General features: G+C 37.2%; 1 protein-coding gene across 2 annotated transcripts in view; it reads left to right on the top strand.

Annotated features, from left to right (window-relative positions):
* DGKB (diacylglycerol kinase beta) overlaps positions 1 to 21,988 on the top strand; it is a 683,215-nt gene that overhangs the window by 411,077 nt on the left and 250,150 nt on the right. For both annotated transcript variants that reach the window (XM_052000688.1, XM_052000687.1), the window contains one exon: positions 779 to 843. In XM_052000688.1, the coding sequence (XP_051856648.1) occupies positions 779 to 843 (65 nt within the window). The remainder of the gene's footprint in view (positions 1 to 778; positions 844 to 21,988) is intronic.

Here is a 21,988-nt window from a genome sequence, read left to right as displayed (position 1 = left end):
TTCGTTGTGTCATATTGATGTCGCATTGTGACACTTCTGTCCATGTTTTTACTACCCTTCCATTTTAGAAAGTATTGTACCATCAGGACCTTGATGCTGTGCCTCTTTGCGTCAAAGTTCTTTTTTGGCAAAGAGGCTGGATATCCCATAAACATCTCATGTTTCTGATTATATAATTCTTGTCTGCAAGGATCACAGTAGTTTGCCTTCTGTTATCCTAATAGAAAGGAGAAAACAATATAAGAGTCTGTATGGTCAATTGTTGGTTATCTAGTTGTTCTTCAAAACTGATTTCTGAAGAACTTAATTCTTTATTTTTAATGATAATTCATTAGATGAAAATTTCCCCATTCCCTACATCTTTATTTGTTACCTTATATAAAAAACAGTGACCCAAAGGTTTCCAAACGTGGCCTTCTGCTTCCTTAAAAAAAAATCCAGTGAATATTCATTTAACAACCTCTTCAAAAACTTTTAAAATTATGCTTGGCAATGTGTTTGGAAAGCAAGTTCAAATTTTGAAAAGGATGGAAATTAGAAGATTTTTTTTTTAAAACAGAAGCAATTTCAGGATTGACAATCTGGCTTTTTTTAAATGTTGAAAATGTAGGTGAGCAGAAATAATTCTATTTCTTAGGCTGGGTCATGAACCTTTCTTGTCCAATGTCCAAATGGAGAGGGGTGCCCTGTGACATTTAGAAGCTGAGACTCTGGCTTTTGAATTGATCATTTCTGCATTACAACAGTATTTAATGTTAGATTTTTTGTCCCTTCTTAGGATGCCTCCATTGCCCACAGATTCCACATTATGAGAGAGAAACACCCGGAGAAGTTCAACAGCCGGTAAGTGCCCAAAGTGGTGGCTCACCATTGTGCAGTGGTGAAGATACCAAGGGTCCCAATGTTTCAGGGAATTGGCAGATGAAGGAAGAGAACTTGGTCTGTGTCTGTAAATAGATAGAAAACAGTGAAGATTTTCTTCTTAGGTGAATGTCTTCCTAACTGAGCAACATTGCTAACCTTCTGGCTGTGATTTGGGGGACAGCCGGATATTGGGGGGAAACTGGCAAAATAGAGAAGAGTCAGTATTTTTTTGCTGACAGATGCCTCACTTTAAGGAGAAAACCCTGTTATTGATGGGAGTGAGCCACAGTAGGGTTATTCCTTGGATTTGGGGGCTTTTAAGAGGAAATTGGTATGTTCTCTGATGGTTACACAGAATACACAGGCTCACTTTCCTCCATCTTTCTCCTTAATCAAGAAGGGAGGGAGTACCTTCCCATCCATCCTGGCCATAAGGGAAAGAGTTTACCTCTTAATTTTGCCATCTTGGTTTGCATTACTTCCAGGATCTGATACATTATTTTCTACAAAGTGTGAAATTCTATACCTATGCCTATACCTACATCTATATCTCCAGCTAGAAATACATTTAAACCGCATTAAGATTTTTTGGGACATCTGTTATTTATGCTGCTATTAATGGCTATAGAAAGGGACTCTATGTTTCAGCACAGCTACTACTGTGATTTTACTTTCATGGGCAAATATTAGTTCAGCGTCTGTATTTCCTTTGAAAGGCATTTTTATGTGAGACATCCCAGAATCCTTTTTCCCTACCTGGACCTGAAATGTCCATGATTACTGGTTTTGGGGGCCATCTGGTGTCATTTATTTACAGTAATAGGACATGACTGAGAATCCTCAACCAATCAATCTAGTCAGAAAAAACATCATGGTTCTTTGGTGCTATTTAATATCAAATTTAAATGAATGAAGTTTAGATGCTTTACCTTTCATTGAAATATTACTCTAGGCTTGGGCTGACAGTTTCCAAGTATCTATGTGAATTTTCCATTGAATTTACCTACAGGGAAAATTCTAAAGAAAAGAAAGGGAAGCTGTTGTGGCTTCCAACTGGAGGAAATCAAACACAAAGGAATACTTTGAGCTCAATTTTAGATGTGTCATCACTTTATGGGATGACACAGTGATTTCCTGTTCGTCACAGTAAAATAATCCATAATGTTTAAAAAGTTTTCATTTAGCCACTTAAATCAGGCACATTTGAAAACATTTGCTGAGGATTTCATTTCACATGTCTAATTGCCCATCAAGAAATGAAGTTTGGGCTTGGTAATACACCTCAGCTGTAATGCAGGCATAGGACCCCGCTGTCACTAAAAAGCAGCAGAATAAGGAGAAGCCAATTTGCTGTAGAGGCAATCTAAGGATGCCAAGAGGCTGCTGAGGGAGCTCCATCTTGATATGGTGGTCTGGCCTGAAGGGAAATCTGTGGCACTTTTAGGTGGAGGATGTATACTGACCAGACTTAGCAAGTCAGATGTGCAAATGTGTAGCGCGAATTTTAAAGTTAGAAAGGACCTTAGCCAGTATCTACTAAAAGGAATTTCCCATGAAGATCCCTGCAAAAAGTGGCTGTTCACCTTGTCTTGAAGACCTCCCAGGAAGGGGAGCCCATTACCTCCCAAGGCATCCATTCTTATTCCTTTTCATCTTGTTAGACTCAGCCTAGTGATCTTGCCTGCCGAGGCTTTTGGAACCTTGACTTTGTGTAAGCTATATCAGTGCTTAGCACAGTCTAGCCCATAGTAAGTTCTTAATGAATGAACTCAAAGGGTTAAGTGAATAACCCTTCATTCAGTATGTGATTATACCATAGCCATGAAAATTGTCTCTGTATACAGTCAATGTTCATATGCCATAAAGAGTCAGAGCAAGGAGATTTCTATTTCTATTATCTTAAAAGAGACCAGATCCTTAGAAATATGACATTCAGCATTATTCCTTGTGCCTCTAGCATATAGTACAAAGTGAGTACTTAACTGATATTTTCTGGATGGTTGGTAAATAAGAATTTATGGTGAAAAGGCTGTGCAGATAAGAGATCTGGTAGGGAACTACATCTGTCTGCTTATCACCAACGATCTGGGGATAAGGTATTCTCTAATATTTGTGCGGAAAAATTACCTCGAGGTCAATCTTACAAATACACATTTGATAAATTTAGACCATGAGAAAAATGAGAATTTGCATGTGTTATAATGATTGATGACATTTATATAATACTTGTTTTACAGTTTTTTTAAGTTTTTACAGCATGTTTTCAACCTTACTCACAATAACTTGATGAGAAAGGCAAAGTGGATATTTTGATGTTCATCTTATAGATTGGTCAATTGGGGTGCAGGATGGCCATTCAACTTCCCCAGGATGTATGTTTCCTGCTTTCAAGGAGCTTACCCTCTAAGAAGAGAGCCAGCACAAAAATGAATACATATATTCAATATAGGAGGGAAGATAATATAGAGGAAAGGCATTGGGGAAGTTGGAAGGATGATTGGGAGGGTCCTCAGGAAAGTGGTCTATGAGCTGCATCTTAATGGACGCCACATAATCACCTACCTATGGGTGACAATCAGTTCCATGGAAAGAGAGAACGCCCTGTGGGAAGAATCCCAAATAGATCATTATTACTGGCCTATAAAATACTGAGAGGAAATAAAGGGTGAGAAGACTGGAAAGAAATTGGGTTTATAAAGAGCTTGGAGTGCCCTGGAAATACTAGGGAGGAACTGGATTCCAATGAATAGAGAAGTAGAGACATGGTCAGACCTGTGCTTTAGGAAATCCTTTTGAAAGCAGGGATGAGAAGCCCATTAGAAGGTGGTTAGAACAGTGTAAAAGAAAGAGGGGGTGGTTATATGAGCAAAGAAAAGAAGAAAAATCCATGAAAGTTGTGGAGATTATCTCCTATTCATACTATGTTGACCCTATATGTGTACTTTTTCACATTTCTTCTCATTAGGTTATAAGCTCCTTGAAAGCAAGGACTGTTTTTGTCTCATCTCCAGCACTTAGCACTCCTACATAGCAAGCACTCACTTGCTTTTATTTTGCAGACATAAAAATGACAGAATCTGGTCACACTGTATATGTGGGGGAAGGTTGTAGAGTCAAAGATAACATTGGTGGAGAACCTCAGTGATGAGGAGGGCCATGTGTTTTTGATGACAATAACACAATTGGGTACAAGGGAGGATTTTGAAAGAAAGAAAATGAGTTCTCTTTTGAAAAAAATTGAGTTGGAAATGTCTTCCAGATATCTGAGAGGCAGTTGATGATGGTAAACTAGCACTCAGTAATATGATTAGGACTGAATAATATAGATCTGAGAATTACTAACATGGAAATTATTGAACCAATAGGAGATCACCATGTGAGAAAGTATGCTGGGAAAATAGAAAGGAGTCCAGAGCTACCCTAAGGGTGGGGGTGGGGGAGGGAGGTATCATTCACCTTGACTAGGTTTGACTTGGATAAAGACCCCTTAAAGGAAACTGGAAAGGAATGATTGAACAAATGGAGATAGAACTGGGAGAGAACAGCATTCTGAAAGTCTAGAAATGGAGTTTCTAGGAGGAGAGAATAATTGACATTGTCAAAAGGTGCATAAAGATCAACAGAGATGATGATGGAGAAAAAGCCATAATGAATGCCAATTAAAATATTACTGACAATTTAGAGAAAGCAGTTTCAATTAAATGCTAAGGTTGGAAGTAGATTGTCCAGGGTTTACAAGAGAATGAGGAGAGAGAAAGTTGAGGCAGAGAAGATAAATAGCTTGCTCAAAGACTTTACTTATGAAGTAGTGATGTGGTATAAGAGATAATAGGTAATAAGTGGCTCTAATGGAGGACTTTTTTGTATTTATTTGTTGATTCATTCATTTACTCATTTTTATGATGATGGATTCAGGAGCATGTTTGTAGGAAGTAGGAAAGGAACTAGTAGAAATGTAGAAATTAAGATCAAGAGAATTGAAGTTGAACAGAGGACATTATGCTGGAAAAGAGAGGAGAAAGGATCATATAGTAAGTTTTTCCTTAGCAAAAATAGGGGCCACATGTTGATGTCCAACACGGGCATAGAAGGAGATTGTATATCGTGATGTCTGAAAATATGAAAAGAGGAGAGGAGAAAAGGATACTTTGGAAAATGGCCTCAGGTTTCATTTTTGTTTTTGTTTTTCAATGAAATCAGTGGAGAGGTGGGACAGAAGAGCATCATGGGGAGTTTGAAAAGGACAGAAAGATTTATAAAATATATCGTAATAAATGCGACAGTGAAATGCTTAAAAGACTGCAAAGTTCTTTTAACTACAATGAGGCTTTAAATGGGATCATTTAGTTAAAGAATAAATTTGCTGTGGACCCATGTGCTTCTCTTGAATAGCACTGGCATATAGTTTTGGTCCATTTTGGCTGATAGAATATTGCTTAAACAGGTCTTTGGAAAAGAGGGACAGGAAAAAATCAAAAGTGATGATGTTCACATTTGTTTTGGTTGTGTAGCCAGGATTAGGTGCTATGAGATCCCCTGAAAAGAAAAATAACCCCATAGACATTAGAGTATGTTTAAGGAAGGGCTGGCTTGTCTTCCAAGGACACAATTCAGACAGTTTGCACAAGGTCTATAAGACCTAGTGATGACCATTCTTTTCAATTCCAGAGGTGAATCCATTTTCTCCATGGCCCTTTTCCAGTTTTGCTATAGCAGAGGCCAATTAAAGTTTATAAAAAGCCCTGCTAATAATGGGTGCTTCAGATTGGGCCTCTTGTCACAATAAATCATAGGCCATTAATAACAGCTAGGAGCGGGCTCACCTTGAAATTCATCTATATTTTAAAGAACCTGATGTTTCTAGCATTATCTTAAGGAAATTAATTACCAAAATATAGAATTCTGCTCTCTGTGCTTCTTATGACAGAGAGATTGGAAGAAATGGAAAATGGAATGACTTTTCCGGTGCTTAAGAGAACTCCAGTAGAGATAGATTACATGATATTCTAAAAAGAAATTTTAATGTAAATCTAGCTATTAACTGTTTGTAAGAAGCATATGTATGAGTTTTTTTAACTGAGATGTTCTTGTACCGATTGGATTTCTGATACTGAAACTTGTAGTATTAACATTGTGGACTCAAAATTCCAAATATGTTTCCACTATGTAATATTACTATCTCTGGGATGATTAAAGATTATTTATTTAGTAAATAATATATTTTATTATAATAAAATCATGAACCATTACCTAATATTTAGTCAATATATTATAAAATAAAATTGTATGGGAATGAATAGAAAGTTTTATCTTTATTTTGCACTTAATTAAAAAAAGTCATTTTCACAAGTACTAGATGGAAGAGAGAGTGGCAGGAAGGAAAGAAGGGAAAAAGGAAAGGGGAAGAGAAAAGGAAAAGGAAAGGGGGAAGGAAAGGGAAAGGGAAAGGGAAAGGGGGAAGGAAAGGGAAAGGGAAAGGAAAAGGAAAAGAAAGGAAAGGAAAGAAGAAAGAAGAAAAATCTGTGAAACTTAATATACTAAAATATACAATACTACAGTGATCTTCGCAGTAGGACAAAGTGCAATATGTGTCAGCTATGTGATACTACAATCAAGAAACACTTTGCAGTTTGGAGCTGATTAAGATCACCAGAACTTTCAGGAATAATAGATTATGAGGCTTCTGTTCTCTGTCTTGCTTACATAATACACAGAGGTTCAGTGTCAATTCTGAATGTTTTAAATGGAATGGTCCTCTGAAGTTCATCCCAACTTGGAAATTCTGGGAAGAAACTTACATACATGATCTTTCCACTCAATAATAACAATGTACCGGGCATTTATAAAGTGCTTTAAGTCTTTCAGAATCATATTTATGCAATCTCATTTGATCGTAAATATAACCCTGTGAGTTAGGTGTTATTATTATACCCATCTTACAGACCAGAATATTGAGCCCCCCCTCCAAAAAAAAAAAAAAAAACTGGTCCATTTGCTTAGTGTCACATGACTACTAAATGTCTGAGACCAGAATTTGAATTCAAACTCCTTGAATCCAAGCTAAGTGTGTTATCTACTATATCACCAAGCTGTCTCATATTTAGATGAATCCATCCTACGTCAGAGTCTAAGAAATCCCTGCTTTCAAAGAGATGATAATCCACTGGAGTTTTACAAGATGTGCATACTTAATTGCTTGTAAAAAATATAAAAGTCATTTCCAGGAGGAGGAAATTCCCCCCATCCTAGTCATTTCTTCTAAACATTTAATATCCCCAGTCACTTCATATGAATTTAATATCAAACTTCTCTGAATGCTCTCCAGGTAACTGATGATCTTCAAATGTGGTGCTAGAAGCGGGACAGAACAAAGCTCTCCAGATTTCATCTAACGACAGTGGGCACAGCAAGGTTCTCACTTGCTTATTCCTGAAAGGCAGGGCTCCCTTAGTGTAGCACCACATCCCATGAACTTTTCTGAAAGGCTGTTTCACACTGATGACTCCTACTGAGCTCACAAATCACTAAGACACCGAGATCTTTTTCTTACATATTTCCTACATGTTGTATTTTCAGTCATGTTCTTGGGACATTCTTTCTTGATCCCAATATGTGTGAGAAGTTTCTTTATCCTTATGAAATTAAATTTAATTCAATTAAATCAATTCTTGTGAAGACCTCTTTGGATCCTTATTCTGTCATGCAATGAGTTAGTGACATCTCTCAGCTTGATATCAACTAAACGATGGAAAATGTGCCGACTATTCCTTTGTCTAAGTCATTGATAAAAATGCTCCTTTTTCATGTGACGTGGAAAATTTGGTGCTCAAAGGGGAGAGAATTCACAAATTAATGCAAAATCCAGAACTCTTCCAAAATGTGTGCCATTTTAACAACATGTCTGTTGCTAAATGTTGGATCAGTTTAAAAGAATAGAAATGAAACACTTATATAACTCTTTTTTACATATGTATTATTTCTCATTAAAAGATATTTGTAATAGGACATAGCCGACACCACAGGAACCAAGGGAATCAAGGTTCAAGGAGAACACTGAAGCATTAATGACTGTTCTACATCAAGTGTCTCTTCTTGTTCTGAATCTACTAGAAGGTACAAGATCTAGTCTTTTCTATCTCATCTCACCATCTTTTCCAGCACACAATGGGATACTTGATCAAATATTTGGTTAAAATCAAGGGGAACTATATCTGTAATTTGATCTGAACTAATAGCTTGATAATCAGTATCATTTTTTTTTCCGCTGCATGTTCTTCTGGAAATTCTACTGATTTCTCTTCTAGCTGTTCATTTTCTGTGACTCTGGGTCAAAGAAATATTTTAGCCTGAGCTACAAAGTCTAGCTGGTTGGCTTGTCCTTTGTAGAAGGCATTTTCCATGTCTTTCTCATTATCTTTGTGTCTCTGTTTCAATTTGCCTGTCTTTATCTCTATTTCTTCTGTCTTCTCTGTCTCCATCTCTTTCTCTCTGACTCTGTGTATCTCTCTCTCTCTCTCTCTCTCTCTCTCTCTCTCTCTCTCTCTCTCTCTCTCTCTTTCTCTTTCTCTTTCTCTGTGTGTGTGTGTGTGTCCCTCTCTGTAACCAGGTCAATCTATCCCATTTAGGTCCAAGGTATCTTTTTTTTTAATTTTCCTCTCACGATCTTCCCCATGCCATTGAGATTCAGCCATCACACCTATCTATACTTTCATTACCTGAGAATGTGATTCATCTTGACCCAGTGACCTGTAGTCATCAAGGACAGCTAATCTCTTCACAGTAGTTTTCTCATCTTGAATATCAGTTTCTTGTTATTAATTTTTGCCTATTTCTTTCTGTCCAGAAGTCATTATGATTATCAGAAAAAGCATAAACCAAAGAACCAGGGTGGACCTTCGCATCTACACTGAAGAACAGCTTCCTCCCTTCTAAGAGCCTCCTTTGCTCCCAGTGAAATTGAAATACTCTTGCTATTCCTTCTCACATGTGACACTCTATTTTTCCTCTCTAAGACTCTATACTGACCATTTCTCCTTCCTGCTGCCTTTTGGAACCCCTGGATTCCTTCAAAACTCATCTCCCAGTTTTTTGTAAGAGATCTGGCTGACTTCTTCTGGCCCTTTTACCCAATGCCTTTTCCCTGGTGATTATTCCATGTATGTTTTAAATTTTCTTATGAGTATACATGCTATTGCCTCTTTTAGAACATAAGTTTCTTGAGGTCAGGGATTACTTTGCTTTGTCTTTTTTATCTTCAGTCCCTCACAAGTTGCTTTGTATATAGTAAGTGATTAATAAATGATCTTTGATGGGTTTTCCCTCAGAATCAATTCATTCTAAGCTTTACCAGCCCTAATACCATCGTAAAGAATAATACCATACTATTGCTTTCTACTTTTGTTCTTTCCTTACTTCCCTTACTTTGTTACCTTTGTAATATAAACTTTTAATATTTAAGTGAGTTTCTTATCTGCCCATGACTATTCCCTTCACCTCTTTTCCATTTTCCTTCCTGTTGAGAATTATTGTTACTTTCTATAAGGGTAAAAGGATGTGATAATAGCCCTACCTGATCAATGTTAACATAGAAGGTCTAGATTTCTGCCTGAAGCAGTCAGTGCATGCAAAATATGAACTGAAGTGATAAGAGAGATTTTATACTTGAGCCACTGGAGGAAAGCAGACTGGGCCAAGTTGGAACTATTTTGCTGAAAGAATCAGACACACCACTAGACCATGGCACAATACAGCAAGCCACTCCTGAAGCCCATGGATCAATGATCCAGCTGTAAAGCTTCAGCAACTTCTTGGCCCTGGAAGCTACTTGAGAAGGCACATGGATCCACTGTGAGAAAGAGTGATTGGGAGTGAGCTTGGTGAGAGTACAGCATTTCCTTTGGCATTGACCATGTCATCAGGGAGAATCAACCAGGCTAATACAGTTTACTAAATGGGAGCTTGGAGACACAGAAAGACATGGATTTTCAGGATCCTTCAAAGGTATCAACCCTCAGGGCCAAGCAGAGAGCTACATTTAGGGACAACTTCGGAGAAGCTTAGAGCAATTGTGCTGCAATTCCAAGTTGCTTAAGGTTACCTGAGATGAGCCAGAATATTATCTCTTAAGAAATCCAAATTTCAAATGGGAATATGGGGAAATAATCTGAAAGGAGAAGTAGTATGTCTTTTTTTTTCCTTGCAGACTTTTGCATAACTTCTTTTTTTTTAATTTTGAAAAAAAATTTCTTTACAACATTATCCCTTACACTCACTTCTGTTCTGACTTTTCCCCTCCCTCCCTCCACCCCCTCCCCCAGATGGCAAGCAGTCCTATACATGTTAAACATGTCACAGTATATCCTAGATACAATATATGTGTGCAGAAACAGTTTTCTTGTTGCACAGGAAGAATTGGATTCAGAAGGCAAAAATAACCTGGGGAGAAAAACAAAAATGCAAACAGTTTACATTCATTTCCCAGTGTTCTTTCTTTGGGTGTAGCTGCTTCTGTCCATCATTGATCAACTGAAACTGAGTTAGATCTTCTCTTTGTCAAAGAAATCCACTTCCATCAGAATACATCCTCATACAGTATCGTTGTTGAAGTATATAATGATCTCCTGGTTCTGCTCATTTCACTCAGCATCAATTCATGTAAGTCTTTCCCAGCCTCTCTGTATTCATCCTGCTGGTCATTTCTTACAGAACAATAATATTCCATAACATTCATATACCACAATTTACCCAGCCATTCTCCAATGGATGGGCATCCATTCATTTTCCAGTTTCTAGCCACTACAAACAGGTCTGCCACAAACATTTTGGCACATACGGGTCCCTTTCCCTTCTTTAGTATCTCTTTGGGGTATAAGCCCAGTAGTAGCACTGCTGGATCAAGGGATATGCACAGTTTAATAACTTTTGGGGCATAATTCCAGATTTTTGCATACCTTCTTAGCTAAATTCCCCTCTGGCATTTTAGTCAATTTGGTTCCATCTATTCTTCCTATGAACTCTTTTAAGTTCGATCTTATGAAATCTGGGCTGCATGGGAAACTGTGGCCAGTTTTTCTCACCTTCTTTTTAGAGATAAAAACAAAGAGAACCAAAGAGAGAAAGAGGAGAGAAGATAAACAGAGAAAGACAAAGAATGAGTGAGAAATAGAGAGAGACAGAAAGAGACAGAGACAGGAGAGAAGAGAGACACAAAGAGAGAGAGACAGAGGGAGACACAGAGAGAAATACACCTACCCCCACACACAGAAAAACAAAGACAAAGAGAAAAAGAATAGTGAGATAAATGGAGGAAGACAAAAAATAGAGTTGGAAAGAGAGCGGGAGATGGAAGAGAGACAGAGAGAGACAGTCACAGACACACAGAGAGACAGAAAGCACTGGAACAGATGACCAGATCAATGAAGTCCCCCATGAATCCTTTTCCAGGCTTTCTATTTCTTTCCTGAAGTTAGCTTGTCTTTCTGTGAAAACATTTGCTCTCTTGAAGACTCTGGTGGTGAAATCACTTCTGTTCATTTTTCACTGGTTTTAATCTATTTTCCCAGTCATTCCTCTTCCCTTTGATTCTTGGATTTCTTCATGTAATATATATATGTATGTATGTAGTATCTATATATGTCTATGTGCTATCTATGCGTGTGACTTCTTAATATATAATTCACCCCAGATCTTTCATACACACACACACACACACACACACACACACACACAGAGTTTCTTTTGTACAAAGATGTATCAAAAAGTATAGAAACACCTGCAATAGGTTTCATCTAACTAATTCTCAGTAGTAGAACACTGGATCTGAAATTAAGATTTAAGTTTAAATTCTGCTGAAGTGAAGTCACAAAACTTGGTCTTCCCTAGTTTTTTCATCTATAAAATAGGAATAATAATAATAGTACCTCCTTCTGACCACTGTCGTGAGAATCAAACAAACTATTATTTGTAAGGCTCTTTGTGAAGCACTATCTGAGCTAATAGACCACACATTGTCTTGAAATGGCCCAATCCTTGGATATTTTTGTATAGATGTCCATAGCTGTGGTTCTCATTTCTGATTTCTGATTTCATTTTTGTCTTTGGTGAGTATTAGAGAACTATTTTTCCCCTCCATGGTTTCTCTCTATCTTACTGAATATATCTATCTCTCCTCTATATCTGTATTAATTCTTTCTAAGACTATCTTTATGTATACATATATACACACATATATATATTATATATATGTACATGTAGATGTATATAAAAAACCTGAAAAGAGAGGGAGTGATAGAGAAGTCAGCAGTATATCCAGGAAAAGTGAAGGGGTGCAAATGGCTAGCCAGGATGCTTTCTTAAAAATGGAGGTTCAGAGAGGAACCACTGGAAAGAGGGCATGCAGGGAAACAGGGCTCTATCGGCGTGTCCGGGCTGCTTTGGAGCTTGGTGGATAATTCTAAAGAATGAAACCATGATAAGAGAGAAGGGGCCTGGGCATTCTGTAGGTGAGTTCTTTTCCTGTTAAGTAGCCTGTTCTTGTTTTTAGATTATGGGTTATGGGCAGATGATCCATCTTTTGTCTGCTTTCCTAGCCGTCTTTCCACATCTACAACATGCTCTAGCTTGTCCCAACCTGCCACAAATCTCCTCAGCTTGTTCCTCAGTGTCAATTCTTGAAGACTTTTCTGTTAAGTGCTAAGCAGACTTTCCCCCACTTTTTCAATGCATGCAACATTTAGTTTACTTTACAAAAAAAAATGAAATATAAGTCCATCTGTTATTCTCCTCCATATGGGATTAGCCTCACAACTTAGGACATTTGTAGTACTGACAAAATAGGGAAAAACAAACAATTTTATGTCTATAACTGGATTAACTACCACAATCCGGCCCTCTATGGGGACCATTCTGTAAGCCTTTTAATTCTTTGGATTTAGACGCTAGCTGTGTGGATATAGCTTCTAAAGGCAAGGGAAATGTAGAAAACATTATGCACATATCAGTTCTTTAAGTATGGAAGTGGAGTGAGATGATTTCCCTTACAGCCAAGGGTCTGGTTTTAGTGATGGCTTGGACTCCAACCCAAAACTGTCCAGGCTATCTGTTATCTCTGGAGAATGTGCAAAAGGCTGGATGCAGCACCTAGCCACGTAGGCAGATTTAGCAGATGAAGATGCTGGGGTGGAGAGAAGAGCTTCTTCCTTCACCCCAAGTACAATCCGGTGATTACTCCCCATATGCGTCTCAACTGGGGGCCAAGGTCAATACGATGTAATTTTCTTTAAATGATTTCACTCTAATATAGTTCCCCACCCTGAAGTAGGGTATTTTATTTCCCATATTAGGTCATGAACCTTTTTATAGGTTTTGAAGTGCACACTGTATGTACTGTGCAAACTTTAATTAATTAAAACTGTACACTTTACTTGGGGGTTATCTTGAAGCAAAAAGATCATCCAAGAAATAGAAGATAAGAAAGATGAATCAAAATATTTACTTATAAGAGTGAGAGAGGGAAGGAGCAGAGTCTTGAGTAATAATGAAGAAATCATTTTATTTTGTTTTTAATGTTAGAATTAGAGACTGAGGAGGCCATCAAATCGAACGTGTTTCCTAATTACAATAGCCTGACAAGTGCTCGTGCAGTCTTTAACTGAAGACTTGCAAGGGGGAGCCCAGTGATTCTCTACTTCCATCCATTTTTAGTTTTCCCCTTAGGTTTATTCTAACGCAAATTCTGCACTTCTTGCCTACCACTCCTTGATCTGTCCTCTTGACCGAGCAGAAAAAGTTTGATTCCTTCCTGGGAAAGCCCTTCAAATGTTTGAAGACCACTCTTTCTGAAATCATCATGGCCCTTTCATGGTAGAAAATAGAGTCAAAAATGGGGTCTTCCAAATTTGATGAAAACATCCCACATTTTCAAGTAGAAGAAAATAATTGCATATTTTCATCTATATCAAGCAAATCCCTTGAATTTAGTCCACTCAGAGAATGTCAAAAGGGAGGTTGCATCATGGATTTTGTGTTTAGAATGGGAAGATCTTGTCCCCAACACTTACCACTGGGTCAGCCTTCTGCCTGCCCTTTCACCTCTCTGGATCAGTTTCCTCATTTATAAAACCTCTCAGAGCCCTTGCAAATCTAGATTTAGGGAATAGAATTTTTGAGCCTTTTAGAATCCTAGAAAGCCCCTCCATTTTAAGGTCTGCCTTTGTGCGCTCCAAGCCACATGGGGCATTGAGAGCATCTGAAGGTGGAATACAGAACCTCTCTTGAGTTTGATTTAGTTGAGTTCTATTTCATGTCTGCATATCATATATGTTTGTGTATTATGTGCATATATACAATATAGGGAGAAGTATATATATATGCATATATATACTGTATATAGCTGTATATGTTTATTTATGCCTATACATATGTATATATGGATATATATGCAGATATACATGTGTGCCTTTAATTATATGTATACATAAACACATAGGCATATGTATATCCATACTTATACTTCAAATATATTTATATCAGATAAATATAACATTTTTAGTAATGGCTACTGGTTCCACTCTGTTTTTCTGCAAACTTTGTTGGAAATAGACATGGAAGCAGCTTTCTTCAGAATATCATTTTGTGCATTTGGATACTTTGAAGATATCTCTAACTTCCACCAAAAATCACACATGTTCAGCATTAATGTTTCTTCTGACTAGGAATACTTTTTTTTTTACTCAGTGATAAGAATCTGAACTATTGAGACATGTATGTACCTCAAAACATATCCATCCCCAACAGCACAAAGAAAGACCAAATAGATCTTGTTTCTGTCACCTTGTTATGACATCTATTCTTACTTTTGCATCAATAAACACAATTAACTTAATATTTGTTAGGGAAAGTCCCCCCTTATTAAACAATGTAAATTATTTTGATTCATTTTATACTTCCCCATTATGTAAAAAAAAAAATATTTTTCCAAACCACACCTCTCATGTGAAAGTTAAACATTGGCAATATTTAATCTGTTTTGAATAACCTCCTGGGAGAACAGACCACCTAATTCAGCATCATGAGATGTCAGGTCCTTCTAACTCCAGGGACAGCGTCACTCTTCACAAATCCAGGTGGTCCAGTTTGGGGCTGCCAGAAGAAAAGGGTGGGTTCTCAGAGAATCTTACTGAGCAGGAGAGAATTTGCTCACTTGACTGGTGTCCTAAGATGGTTAATTCTGACTGGCGATTTCCATTGCCAAGCTCCAAAGGATCAAGTCACACCTTAAAAAGGTGATCTAAAACTCTGCTTTGTAAACTGACTATTTGAAGTACCTTTTTGTTTATGAACAATGAAACAGATGGTAGGTTCAGAGTGATAGTGAGATTATCCTTGAGTCACTCCCATAGCCATCCATCTTCCACACAACTGACAAACTGGCATTTAGAAAGCATGTATGTGACTGTGCCATACTTACTTGATATAATGATAATAATAATAATAGCATCTGCATAGTGCTCTAAAATTTGCAAAGCACTTTACAAATATTATTTCATTTAAGCCACATGATAACCCTGTAGAGTCACAAAACATTTATGTCTGATGTTGAACTTGAACTCTTGTCTTCATGACTCCAGCTCCACATTTAAGCCATTGAACAGTCCTGCTGTCTGATGAGAAATATTGGGAGACTTAGAGAAGATAATGCATGTAAAGGAACCATGTTAATCTCAAATCAGCACAACTGTTCTAAGCCCTTGTTAAGTTGTATACAGGTGGATGGAAAGTTGTTTTTTGTCTTTCATTTTCAGAAGAGAAATGTGACATTAGGGAGGTAATGCCTTGACATGCAAGTGAATTGGATTGAAGTGAGGAAGGGGTCGACAGGATCCTGTCCTGGACAGAACTGGTAATCCTGTCCACCAACCTCACTCTGTCCTCTAAAGCTGTCTGGGTCCAGTGGCCAGATATAAATCAGGATAACTGGAGATGGCCCAGGATGAAGTGAGAGACCTTAGATGAAGAACTTTAACAGGTCTCTGTTTGACTGAGGCACCTACTCATTCAATGATTATGGCTAGGTAAGAAATGAGACAAAAACTCACCTCTCCTCTCTAGGAGATATCTAATCAAAGCACTGTACTAAGAATTAGAGAAAAACTTAGTGTACTTTCACTAACATACATGTATTAGACTTCTGCAAAAGAAGATTCCCTACAATTCTACTATTTTTTTAAGAATTAAGTATTTTAGATTTAAAGTTCATTTATATTTTATAAACTAATAATCCAAGCTGCCAGCATTTTCATAAGAAGAAATTCAACCCATCATGAACATTTGAATCTGATTCTCCCCTTTATTTTTATGTCATAATGTGCTATTTTTATAGAATGAATATAAATTTTCATCAATTCCAACCACACATTATAATTTGTAATTTGTAATTATTTTACTGTCCAAGAAGACAGAATTTTCAAAGTGAATTAGCTCTGTAAACAAGGTTTTTTAAAAAGTGTTTACAAACACTTAAGTTACTAAACTGTTATTAAGAGCCCCTAAGTATTTTAGAAGCATTTATTTACAATTAATAAGTCAATTTCAAGCTGTTCCTTTCTAAATAATTTCCCTAAATCTCTATAAGGCAATAGCATGTTCTTATAGCAAAAACCAACACAACTATTGTTAAATAGATTCATAATTTAAACCTCTCACTACTTTAGAATGGCTATCCCCTCCAATAAGCCAAAGTAATACTATATTGTTATAACTGAGAATTTTACGTTTGGATAAAGCTACATAACTAAAGTGACAGAAATATGATGTCAACAATTTTCATTGGTATATTTTCATAGATATTTTTCAGGCTCCCTGATTTTAGATATCAACTCATTAAAGGAATATGATTCAACAATTATTTAGGTTTATTTAGGTGCCTTCTTTGGGCAAAGCACCAAGGATACTAAGATAAAAAAAAAAAAAAAACATATCCCTTGTTCTAAACTGGTTTACAGTTTGCTGGGAAACATGGACACACACACAAATCAGTGTATTAGAAGATGAGGGTATCAGTGTAAACTAAACTTTTAAGGAGAAAAAACAGGTTTTTAATAAATCAGAGCTTAAGAATAAATAGATTTTATGCATAAAGACAGCACATAGGTACTCTGAATGCTTGCAGAGGGATAGCATTGGGAAAGAGATAGGAGACAGAAGCTTAAAATTAGGGAATGGTTACTAAACAGAGTTTGGATGGAATATTGGAGAGGAACAGAATCAATGTAAAGTAAGGTGAAATTAGCATTATTTTCCCTTTGTTACCCTTGCCAAGGAGATTGAGCTTTGAATCGGAAAGAACCAGTCAAGAGAATAAAGATTTAAGTGTCAGATACTGTGCCAACCTGTGTTGTTGTTTGTCCTTCATTTTTGAAGGATGCCTTCAAGGGCAAAGGAAGTGGATGACCATTCTAGATCACCTGCCTCACTTTCTCTTTCAGAGAAATATGCACCATTCATCTCCTGTAGTCATTATTCCTGAAAAAGATGAGGGAGAAATGTTATGTCTCATTTCCTTTTCTCCACTTCTGTGATCAACTCTACTATTTTCATTTAATTTTTAGAGTACTTGCTTCTATCTTATAAATATCAGCTCCATGCAAATCATCCCAATGTTTCTTCCACTTGAGGATGACTACTTTTACTACTGTCTATTATTTTACATCACTTTGCATGTGACCCACGCCAATGGGGAAAGGTTTCCATGTGGAGCAAACAAACGTTGGCAATGAAGCATCCATTAGTGGGGGATTCTAGGATTTCCATAGGATCACAGAGTTCTCAAGGTGGGAGGGTCCTTAAAGACCAGCTAGTCCAAATCCATCTAAAGTAACTGATGAAGAAATTGAGACAGGGAGAGGGGAAACATATTGTTTGGTATCACATAGCTCAGCAGGAGCAAAATCCGAGTTTTCTCATAATAAATTAATCCTGCCTACTTTCTGATTACTGTGACCAATAAGGCCTAACTCCAAGAGAAAACAGGTAAATGCAGCTATCCATCAGGATCTCTGCAGATTGCATGTGGACTTGAGGGGGACTGGTTCAAGCCCTACATTTGGCACCACTAATTTAGACTGTCCTATATGGTGAAGACATCTTGTCTTCATACATAATTAAGAGTGCTTTCCAGGTATTAACCCTTTAAGAAAACCATCATGAAAGCTAAAAAAAAATTGATAAAACTACTTATTTCCTTTCATTAATATCAGGAAGATATCATTATTGTCTATCAATTGGACAACAAAATAACCAGTCCTATGGAAGAACCCAGATGTGTGGATGAGCCACAAACATTATGTCAACTATGATATTTAGTCAAGTTTTCTGTTTAAATTACAGAAGCATTTATAATTTATCTAATGTGTGCCAGGTCTTGAAGATACAAAGATAAAATATAAATTAGTCTGTATCCTTAAAGAGCTTATGTTCTTTTGGGAAAGTTAGACTGCCCTCAGATAAATACATGTCATATGTCAAACCAGACAATACTAAGCACTGTGGTGATCAAGAAAGTCATCGTGAAGAATAAAATGCCTAAGCTAAGTTTTGAAGGAAATATGGATTCTAAAGATGGGGGGGGAGGAGACACTGAAAAATGAATGGACCATTTTTATAAAAGCATCAAGATGGGAGATAGAAGGCCAAGGTGAGAGAACACCTACAAGTTGAGTTTGTCTTTAACATCATGTATGTGTGAAAAAGAACTAGGTAATGAATAAAGCTTGAAACATGAGTGAAACCCTAATTATAGATAAATGTAAATGACAATTTTAGGGCATTGTATTTTATCTTAGAGGTAATAGGGAGCCATAGACAGTGTATTAGTGAAACAGTGATGAGATCAAATGATTCTCATACAATTTCATTTAAATCTGTTACAGCCACAGTTCCATTTTCAATCAAGGTCCATTGTATTCTTCCAAATTACTTCCTCTACCACCATGTTTCAAAAATGGTTCTCCCAGTGCTTTACAGAGTAAACAGGATCCATCATTTATTCCATGAGAAGGGCATCTTTCGTCAAAAAAACTTTTTAGATGCAAGATCAAATTGGAATGAATATAGATGTCCTCTAAGGATGTACTGTTAACTTTCCCATGAAAGAACACAAATGTTTATATTGAATAACTGATCGGTTGGAATTCACTATATCTACAGTTGCTAGAAGCTTTGGGATATATAGCCAACTTGTTCCAGCAGAAACATCAAGGTGAATTTTCTTTCTCAGCTAGACCAAGTAATTAAAGAGTCACCAGTGTAGTATGGAGACCAGAAAATGAACATAAATAAGAACTTGAGATATATCAAGAGGCCTAGCTTCTAGAAACCAAATGGAGATCATTCTCATTCCCTAAGTAAAGTGCATCTGGAGGAGTGTGCAACTTTCTGGTGCTATGTTTTGGGAAAGTTATGGGTCAGTGGGAGAGTGTCAGAGATCGTTAAGTCTACAGGATGGTGATGGGAGAAGGCAAGTCAATAAGTCAACAAGCACTTTTTGAAGTACTTACTATGTGCTAAGTCCTATACTGACCTGCAGAGATACAATGAAAAGAGAAAATAACAACACTGTCCCCATCCTCATACAACTGACCACTAGTAGGAAAATAAAATAGAGTTCTGAACTTGTGGTCAGGAAAATCTGAGTTCAGATTCTCACTTGAAGACTTATTTGCTGTGTGACCCTGGGCAAATCATTAAGCTTCAATTCTGTCATTGTAAAAAAGGAAAGTTAGACTCAATGGTTGCTGACCCTTCCAGCTCTACATCTATGCTCTTGTGACATTCTGATATGGGAGAGAACGTATAAATAATTGGAATAATTGGATGTATAAGATGCATACAGGCCAAATGGAAGGTCATTTCAGAAAGTAAATGCTGGAAGCTGGGAGAGATTGGGAAAGGGCACTGCAGAAGATAGGACTTGAGCTGTCTTTTGCCAGAAAACTAGAGGGATGAAGAAATAGAGATGAGGGGAGAGAGCGGGAAAGTGCTCTGGAGAGACAATGAGAATGTTGGAAGAGTGAGATGATAGAGTCTCAGAGGAAATGAAGGTACAAGAAGCAAGAAATGCCTTTAAACATCACGGAACTTTATATTTGATCCTGGTGCTTAATGGAACACACTGGAGTTCATTGAATGATGGAAACTCTAAATAGATATATTTATAATTAAGAAAAGGGAAAATTACCTAGTAATTAAGATTTTGCCAAAATGGAATGGTCTCCTTGAAAATCATGAGCTCCTGTTCATTAGGGGTCTTTAGACAAAGACCAGATGGCACCCCGATGCCTATAATGTTGAGGTGGCTTTTTTTTCATATATAGACTATAGTAAATAACTTGAAATTCCTACTATATTTCTGTGATACTCTAGAGAGCATAGAACATAATTCAGAATGATCAGGGCTAGGCCTTTACTTCTTTCACAGAGGCTAATTAGTACTTTAGAGGCTAGTCTCCTCTCTCCAGTGATCCATGGCATGGATAATTGGATCTAATTACTAATCGGATCAATGTCACTATTCTTTCTGCTTCTGGAGCACCAAGTAACAGCTCTTCTTCACATGTGAACCTGTGATAATCCTAATATTCTGAGGGTTATTTTTTTTTGCACTGACCATAATTAATTCTGAAACCTAAAATTTTAGCAGCTGATTCACTTACTTATGGTGGGAGTAATGAAAATACACATGAAACAGTGCCTTAGTGGCCATCTGGACTAATGTTCTCTGCTCTATGATTCTGTATGAATAATTTTGTATTGACTTGGGGGGCACTCTCTCCTTGGAAGACAGTTTGTCTTAGTTGTTTAGAGGAACCAATCAATACTGAGGAGGAGACTTCCCAAGGAACTATTGTAGAAGCTTTATTTATCAGAGTCTTTGTCACGTAGCAGTCTCCGGCCCTAGTGGATACAGCCCCAGAAGGTCCCGAATCTGCCATCCAGCTGGCCCCCACCCACATCCCACATTTCTAATTACTCATGTGCTGAACCATCTATAATCAATAGGGAGTATGTATGTGTATGTGTTGGGCTGGAGTGGGGGAGAGGGAAGCAGATTGGAGCTATTAAGCTATATTCAAAGCAACTAGGTGCCCCTGGCAAAGAAGCTTTATACTCCATAAAACATATTATTTGTGTGTCTATGAGTCTTCTGGGATTTTTTTTTTCTTAACAAGAAACCTCAAGAGGAAGTTAGTATCATAAAAGAATCTTATCTCTAGATAAGATAGAATGAACTAATATTTATAAAGCATTTTACAAATCTTAAAATGCTGACTACTACTACTACTACCATTGCTGCTGCTGCTGCTATTACTACTATGAATAAGAATATAGTCATCCTCATCATCATAGCACTAGATAATCCAAGAAAAGTTAAGTTCTTAGTCTTAAAAAAAAAAAAGAAAAGAAAAGAAAAGAAACATAAGTAGGAAAGTTAAACTGAGGGCAAGTATCATTCTTCAATAGTCCCATGACTTCCTTAATTCTCTGTCCCCTACAATGATGCATATGACAGCCCATCTCTTTCTGTATCTGTGCATCCTATGTGACTCTTGTCCATGCACTTCTAAATATTTATCACAGCGGGTTTACACACACCATAGAAGCCGTCTTCACTTTCATCTCTGTGTCACATGGGTACTTAGAGAAGTCTGGCTGTCTCTTATTATTGCCCCAAGGCAATTGGGACCCATTTTCTCTTACTCTTACAACTCTTTGATGACATCTTTTACTCATGTTCTTTGGAGTTCATTGGCAATTCCATTTTGCAGTTGCTCACATCACCCCGTGTACCTCATCCATCCTCTGGGAAATGATGCACCATATCTCATCATTGCACAGTAACCATGGTATGAGAACAAGAATCCATCTCTTCAGTACAATTTGGGGTTGAGAAGATGGAGCCTTGCTCCCATACAACTATTTCATGGAATCAGTAAAAGAACTGTTGGCCTCCCAACGGCTTTTTAGAATCTCAGACTTGGAAAATATTGCTAAGATTGTTCCCCAATTTCTGCCTACAACTTGATTCTTGTTGCAATACTCTCTTCAATGGGGGTCATTCAATCCCTGC

Source organism: Antechinus flavipes, chromosome 5 (genome assembly GCF_016432865.1).
Source record: "Antechinus flavipes isolate AdamAnt ecotype Samford, QLD, Australia chromosome 5, AdamAnt_v2, whole genome shotgun sequence".
Classification (NCBI taxonomy): Eukaryota; Metazoa; Chordata; class Mammalia; order Dasyuromorphia; family Dasyuridae; genus Antechinus; species Antechinus flavipes.
The sequence above is the reverse complement of the archived record's forward strand: the minus strand, read 5'-3'. Positions and strand labels throughout refer to the sequence as shown.